General features: G+C 43.1%; 1 protein-coding gene across 2 annotated transcripts in view; it reads left to right on the top strand.

The window, feature by feature from the left end:
- agxt2 (alanine--glyoxylate aminotransferase 2) overlaps positions 1-782 on the top strand; it is a 29,458-nt gene extending 28,676 nt beyond the window's left edge. For both annotated transcript variants that reach the window (XM_057818122.1, XM_057818123.1), the window contains one exon: positions 8-782. In XM_057818122.1, the coding sequence (XP_057674105.1) occupies positions 8-109 (102 nt within the window). In that variant the 3' untranslated portion in view covers positions 110-782. The remainder of the gene's footprint in view (positions 1-7) is intronic.
- Positions 783-8,146: the final 7,364 nt, after the last annotated feature.

Here is an 8,146-nt window from a genome sequence, read left to right on the forward strand (position 1 = left end):
CTTTCAGACCTTCCGCATCAAACCGCCCATGTGTATCACAATGAAGGATGCCGATTTCTTCCTGTCTGTTTTCAACATGTCCATCCAGAAGCACACGGAGGGAAGATGAGCCAAAGCTAAGGGGAAAGTGTCGTTGACATTATCTTTTTTAGGTTCGCCACTTTCAAACTAAACAAGTGTAAAACGCTACTGGATTAGCAAGGAGAAAAATCACCTTACTTATACAGTATGCAAAACATAATGCGTAACTCACATAAAAAATAATCTAGTCACCTGATTTAATTTTTTCTTAAATAAATGCAAACGCAATGAAGAAGTGGGCAATACGTGTTTGTGCTGTTTTAGTCAGTCACACTGGGTTACCATATACAGGTAGTCCCCGGGTTATGAGGTACTTGAATTTTTCCGACTTTACGGCACCGGAGTCTCACCTGCCATGGTCTCCGGTCTTTTTTTTTTTTTTTGCTGTGTAAACAGTACCTTATTGTACCACAGAGTATCTTATTTTTAACTATATCAATTTGACGTATTTTGTCCTCACTAAACGTGAAGTTGTTCAGCTTCACAGACAGCCAACAAGGAAATTGTGTTTTTTAAAGCTTTTTCCTTCCTTCACTTTTTGACAAACTGTAAAGCTGTAACAAACATGTGTACACTTATGTTAAAAAAAAAAAAACACAAATTTTACCAAATAAAACACTTGACACAGAAAAATTGGTGTTCAAACGTCCATCCCCTCTGATGAAAATGTAAATGAAGTACATTGGCGGACACAATATGTTCATGACCCCGAAATGCAGTGTCCGCAATAAAATTAATTTACAAGAATATAAAATGAGCATTTTTTGTTTCCCATCATTCTTGAGGGGGATTCTTAATATCAGACTGCTTAGGCAGGGTTAATATGGTGACGTACGGTCTAAAAATAGCATCTATGCGGTACGCAATTGAGTGGATCCCACATATAAAATGACTTTTTTTTCTTTATGCCCTGTTTTTGTTTGATTATCAGTGTTGTTAATCTTACTGAAAAAAAGTAATTAATTATAGTTACAAATTACTTCTCCCAAAAAGTAATTGCGTTAGTAACTCAATTACCTGAATGTAAGAGTAATTAGTTACTTGGCAAAGTAATTGGTGATAATTACTTTTTTTTTTCCCCCCTCAAAAAAAACAAAAAACAAAAAACAAAAAACATTGGCCACACTATGTGAAGTTTTTTGGTACAATTGGCCCGAGCCCAATTCTTTACCCTAATTTACTCTTTACCCTGAATCAACTGTTAAAAGTTGTTAGAATTGCTCCCATTATTGCATTAGTTCCCTTCTCTCTACTTTCGATATATGAAAGTTTTAAAGCTGTTTCATCATTTAAAGATAGATTCAAGTCAAGATTTTGCCGATTTAGAAGTATTTTATATAAAAAGTTACTTAGGTTCGCTAGGAAGGTTCTCTACAACAGAGCCGTCCTAAAAAGTCTACTGCTTCAAGATGGCGGCTGTCTACTAACGCATTTAGTGCCATGTCTGTCATTTTGCATCTAGTTATATCTATATACAGTACAAGTGATATCTACCATGTCTACCATATCTACCATAACATGCGGGCGTAGTTTGTAGGCTATCGGCTACAACATGTATTATTGGAGCTACCTAGCATCGCGTTTGCTCGGCGTCACATCTTTCTTGCCTCCTCCCAACTCCTGCTCTGCTCTGTCGTCTCGGTGAGTCCGTCTCCCTCAGACTTTTCGACCAATATAGTAACGCATAGTAACGCATGCCTTTCCGTCCTCAGTAACGGTAACGGCGTTGCCAAGATGAGAAAAGTAATTAATTAGATTACCCACTACTGAAAAAAATAACGCCGTTAGTAACGCCGTTATATTGTAACGCCGTTATTAACAACACTGGATTTCACCTATAACGTTCAAACTTGCACCAAAAACATTTTTTATAAGGGGTTTTATAGGGGTTTTCACAAAATCCAGTCACCCAAAGGTTTTCAGATAAGTTTCTGGGCAAAACAACAACAACAAAAAAACGCAGATTCCGCCAAAATTTGACCAAAAAAACCTCATAAATTTTCGATTCGTCTGTTCATTTTCAATGGCACATACAACAACCCACAAAAACATGATTCTTTTTTACAGAAAATTTCAAATTGCCCCAAAATCAACAGGAAGTGAACCAGTGAAGCGGCGAGACATCCTACACAACGATCAGTGCGCTTTTTATTAACTTTTCATTGCCTCAAAAAATACTTTTTGCATGTATTTCCCTCATACTTTTAACCATTGTGTTTTCTTGTGGTAGCTTCAAAGCAGAGTGTTGATCTGTTGACCACATTAGCCACAAAGCATATTCAAACTGTCCTTATTTGATATAACTACATTTAAATATTTTCTCAAGGCATTTTTAGTGCATTCTGCCTGTATGTATCTTAACAAAAAAAGTTGAAAGCAGACGGTAGTACTTTGGGTCTCAAATTTGCCTCTTGAAGAACGTTTCGTCGATGTAGGACATTTTGGCAGAACACCAGGAATGCCCAAAAATGAACAGGAAGAGACATGTAAATGCCCCAAAATAATAGGAAATGGTTTACGGACCAGAAAAGCAAGCACTCCCATGCTTTTTCAAGTCTGTATAATATTCAAGAAGAATCTGCTTATTCTTGTGCTACAACCCCTAGCAAAAAGTATGGAATCACCAGTCTCGGACGAGCACTCACTCAGACATTTTATTATTTAGGAAAAAAAAAAAACTGATAAAAAGCTGAAAAAATAATGAATTAGTTCAAAAGTGCAACTCTTTGGCATTCAGAAACACTAAAAGAAATGAATAAAAAACATTGTGGTGGTCAGCAAATGTTACTATTATGGAGCAAGTGCAGGGAAATATATATAGAATCACTCCATTCTGAGGGGGAAAAAAATGGAATCATGAGAAACAAACAAAGAAATAACAATCAAAACACATCTCTAGTATTTAGTTGCACCACCTCTGGCGTTTATGACATCTTACAGTCTCTGAGGCACGGACTTGAAGAGTGACAAACAGTATTCTTCATCAATTTGGTGCCAAATCTCTTTTGATTGCAGTTGCCAGATCATCCTTGCAGGTCGGAGCCTTGCTGTGGACCTTTTTTTTTTTCAATTTCCACTACAGGTTTTCAATAGGGTCGAGATCTGGGCTATTTGCAGGCCATGACATTGACTGTATTAGTCTTTCTGCAAAGAATGCTTTAACAGTTTTAGCTCTGTGGCATGATGCATTGTCATCTTGGAAAATGATTTGATTATCCCCAAACATATTTTAAGAAAGCTGTCTAAAATTTCAATGTAAACTTGTGCATGTAAGATTTAACTACAGCCATCTCCCCAGTGCCTTTGCATGACATGCAGCCACATATCAGCATGGACTGAAGGAATTTTGATGTTTTCTTTAGGCAGTGATCTTTGTAAATCTCACTGGAACGGCACCAAACAAAAGTTCCAGCAATACAGATTCTTGACTCATCACTGAAAATAACCTTCATCCAGTCATTCACAGTCCATGATTGCCTCTCCTTAGACCATTGCAGTCTTGTTCTTTTCTGTAAGTTTCAATGATGGTTTCCTTTCTGCTGTCCCATATGAAATTCCAATTTCCTTTAGGCGATTTTGCAGTTCTGTCACATACTTTGAATCCAGCTTCCTCCCATTTCTTCATTTGTCTTGTTGTACATCTTCTGTTTTCAAGACATATGGCCTTTAGTTGTTTGTCATGATGTTTGGATGTCTACCAGTACGCTTAACTTTAACAACCTTGTAATGCTGTTTGTACTTGGTCCAGATTTTTGATACAGTTTACTCTGAACGGCCCACATCTTTGGCAACCATACGTGTAGCGTTACATTCTTCAAGAAGTCTTATAATCCTATCCTTGGTCTCAACAGACATCTCTCTTGTTGGAGCCATGATTCTTGTGAATCCACTTGGTCCAGCAGCCCTCCAAGGTGTGACAACTGCAGTTTTTAACTGCTGACTAAGGAGCAGAGCTAATCTGAGGCAGGGGCCCGATTAAGGAAAGGAAATTGACTGGGTGTGTCTGTATTTTCTGCTCAAAATGGAGTGATTCCATATTTTTTTCTTCAGAATGGAATGATTCTATATTTATTTCCCTGCACTTGCTCTATAAAAGTAACATTTACTGACCACCACAATGTTTTTTATTCATTTCTTTTAGTGTTTCTGACTGCCAAGGAGTTGCACCTTTGAACTAATTCATTATTTTTTCAAGCTTTTCATCTGAGTTTGTTCTACATAATGAAATGTCTGAGTCAGTGCTTGTCCAAGACTGGCTATTCCATACTTTTTGCTAGGGGTTGTAAAAATGACCATTACTCCATAATTTATTTATGGAGCAATTTCAGAAGTTCCAAAGGGTTCCCATACATTTTCCTTCCATTATATGTCTAACCCTGCTATAGAAGCTATTTTGTTGTTTCATTTGCTCCTACTCAAGGATTACCAGGAGAGGAAAACATGAACCTTGAGAACGACAGTAGCTTATTTGGGCTAATTAAAGGCAGACACAATAACACTTCAAACTAAAAATCCCAAGAAGCCCAAATTTGTTTCCTGTACTTCTTCCTGGAAAACCACTCAATGCCAGTTCTTCCTTTGGTTAGCCTGTGCGGTCATTTGTTGATAGGTTTTTGTTACCTGGAAACAGGCACTCAAGTACGCATGGAACAAATGGAAAAGATTCCATTCATAGTTTTGACCGACCACAAGAACCTGGAGTATCTAAGATCCTCTAAGAGACTCAATCCACGTCAAGCCAGGTGGGCCATGTTTTTTGAACGCTTTAATTTCTCCCTTTCCTACATCCCAGGGTCACGGAATATTAAGCCTGATGCCCTGTCCCGCCAGTTCCTGCCCGGCAAAACTAAAGAGGAACCGGCTCCCATACTCCCTTCCACTTGTTTTCTCGCATCAGTGGAATGGGAAATAGAGTCAAAGGTCAAGGAGGCCCTTGGTGAACATCCTGACCCCCGGGAGGGCCCCCAGAGCGACTTGTTTGTTCCTGAATCCGTCCGTCCGCAGGTGCTAGAGTGGGCCCATTCATCCCGTCTGTTCTGCCACCCAGGTATCCGCAGAACCCTGGCCGTGCTGCGCCAACGGTTCTGGTGGGCCACCATGCTGGAGGACACTTGGTCCTTTGTCATGGCGTGCCACATCTGCGCCCGCGGTAAGACCTCTACCAAAGCCAGCGCTGGGCTGCTCCCCCCCCTTCCTATCCCTGGTCGCCCGTGGTCCCATATCGCCCTGGACTTTGTCTCCGGCCTGCCCCCATCCAGAGGAAACACGATCATACTCACCGTGGTGGACAGGTTTTCTAAGGGGGCCCGCTTTATCCCACTTCGCAAACTCCCGACAGCAAAGGAGACCGGAGAGCTGCTGGTCCAACACGTCTTCCGCCTGCACGGCATACCATCCGACATTGTATCGGATAGGGGTCCGCAATTCACCTCCCAGGTATGGAAAGCCTTCTGTGCAGCCCTGGACGTTGGTGTGAGTCTCTCCTCAGGTTACCACCCCCAAACCAACGGCCAGTGTGAACGCACAAATCAGCAGCTGGAAGCAGCCCTCCGCTGTGTGGCGCAGTCATGTCCCAACACTTGGAGTGACCATCTTCCCTGGGTCGAATATGCACATAACACCTTGCCGAATGCCTCCTCAGGTATGTCCCCCTTCCAGTGCTCACTGGGCTATCAACCCCCTTTGTTCCCTTCCCATGAGCAGGACATTGCGGTGCCCTCAGTGCAAAGGCACATCAGCCGGTGCAATAACGTTTGGAAAAGAGCGCGTGCTGCGCTTATCTGCTCTTCTGAGAGTTCCCAGACCCAATCCAACCGTCGCCGTGCACCAGCACCGGTCTACTCTGTGGGCCAGAGGGTATGGCTCTCCTCCAAGCATCTGCCACTAAGGGTTGACTCCAGGAAACTGGCTTCACGTTTCGTCGGCCCCTATGAAATAGAGAAGGTGGTGAATCCTTGCTCAGTCCGCCTCAAGCTCCCAAGGTCCCTCCGTGTCCACCCCACCTTCCATGTTTCCCAGATCAAGCCAGTCTCGTCAAGCCCGTTGCCCCCCCCGGTGCCGATCCTCCTCCTCCATTGTCAATTGATGGGCACCCAGCTTTCAAAGTGAGGCGGCTCTTGGACGTCCGTGGCCGTGGGTTGCAGTATCTGGTCGACTGGGAGGGCTATGGGCCTGAAGAGCGGAGCTGGATCCCTGCCAGGCAGGTGTTGTGCAAGTCCCTGATTCGCGAGTTCCATCGTGCCAATCCCGGTCACCTGTCTCGGACGCCTGGTGGCGCCCCCGGGGGGGGGTGGGGGCCTACAAAAGCCTGATCGTCGTTGCCACTCGTCGCCAGACCAACTCTTTCGGCATTCCCGTCAGTCACGTCCAGCACTCAGGTATTTACCGACATATATACTCCCGGCTAATCTGACCTTTGTTCCGTCCCAGGATTCCTCGTGCCTGCTCCCTAACCTGTACCGTTGCCTGATATCACGTCTACGCCTGCCAGCGACCACACGACGTGCACGTGTGCTACAACGACCCTCGACGCGCCGCTGAAAATAAACCTTGTAAAATAATAACGGAATTTTCCCTTGTCTGCTTTGGGGTCCGATTGCCAGCGCTCCCTAACAGAATGGGTATGGGTTTTTTTCAGCATTTACTTTGAAAAACAAGAACCTAAAAGGAGCAACAATTTGATGCTCAAATGCAGACCTTGAGAGGTCTACTCAGTATTTTTTTATTTTTTTAACTTCATTGGGTGCCATTGACAGCAAAATATGTGCACGCCATTTGAACTGGGAGGAAAGTGAAAATTCGATCAATCACTGCCAACCCTCCTATTTGAAATAGATTAGACGTCTACTAATTGAAATTCACAGAAGAGTGGGACGTGGCATCCGGTTTCTTAGACTTCGGCCCGCCCCTACTGAGCAGAGTGTTCCGATTTATTTCCGTATTTACATTATGAGGCTAGTATTTTCGAGCAATACACAAAGGTTGTCTGTGCCAGTGAGTGGAAAATCCCGGATGGAAAATGGAAACCTCTGAAGAAATTTTCGACAAAGTGTTGAAGGAAACTTTCCAGATCCACAAAATCCCGCAATTTAAACTAAATCAGACATCAATAGTTAACAGTGAAGAAACACGTGCACCCAGAGCGGATCCGGAATGTAGCCTGAGAGGTGGGTGAAAACCGGAACCCAAGGGGAAACGTGGTGCAAGTCCAGGCCCGTTGATCATAATGTGAGAGGCTAAAATGGTCCTCTCATGTGTCAATCACACGCCTTGGATGAGTGTCCGCGGGTATGTACAGTGGGGCAAATAAGTATTTAGTCAACCACTAACTGTGCAAGTTCTCCCACCTGAAAATATTAGAGAGGCCTGTAATTGTCAACATGGGTAAACCTTAACCATGAGAGACAGAATGTGGAAACAAACAGAAAATCATATTGTTTGATTTTTAAAGAATTTATTTGCACATCATGGTGGAAAATAAGTACTTGGTCAATAGCAAAAGTTCATCTCAATACTTTGTTATGTACCCTTTGTTGGCAATAACGGAGGCCAAACGTTTTCTGTAACTCTTCACAAGCTTTTCACACACTGTTGCTGGTATTTTGGCCCATTCCTCCATGCAGATCTCCTCCAGAGCAGTGATGTTTTGGGGCTGTCGTTGGGCAACGCGGACTTTCAACTCCCTCCACAGATTTTCTATGGGGTTGAGATCTGGAGACTGGCTAAGCATCTACAGGACCTTGAAATGCTTCTTACGAAGCCACTCGTTTGTTGCCCTGGCTGTGTGTTTGGGATCATTGTCATGCTGAAAGACCCAGCCACATCTTCAATGCCCTTGCTGATGGAAGGATATTTTCACTCAAAATCTATCGATACATGGCCCCATTCATTCTTTCCTTTACACAGATCAGTCGTCCTGGTCTCTTTGCAGAAAAACAGCCCCAAAGCATGATGTTTCCACCCCCATGCTTCACAGTGGGTATGGTGTTCTTCAGCTGCAATTCAGTATTCTTTCTCCTCCAAACACGAGAACCTGTGTTTCTACCAAAAAGTTCTATTTTGGTTT

The sequence above is a fragment of the Corythoichthys intestinalis genome, chromosome 17, assembly GCF_030265065.1.
Source record: "Corythoichthys intestinalis isolate RoL2023-P3 chromosome 17, ASM3026506v1, whole genome shotgun sequence".
In the NCBI taxonomy this organism is placed as follows: Eukaryota; Metazoa; Chordata; class Actinopteri; order Syngnathiformes; family Syngnathidae; genus Corythoichthys; species Corythoichthys intestinalis.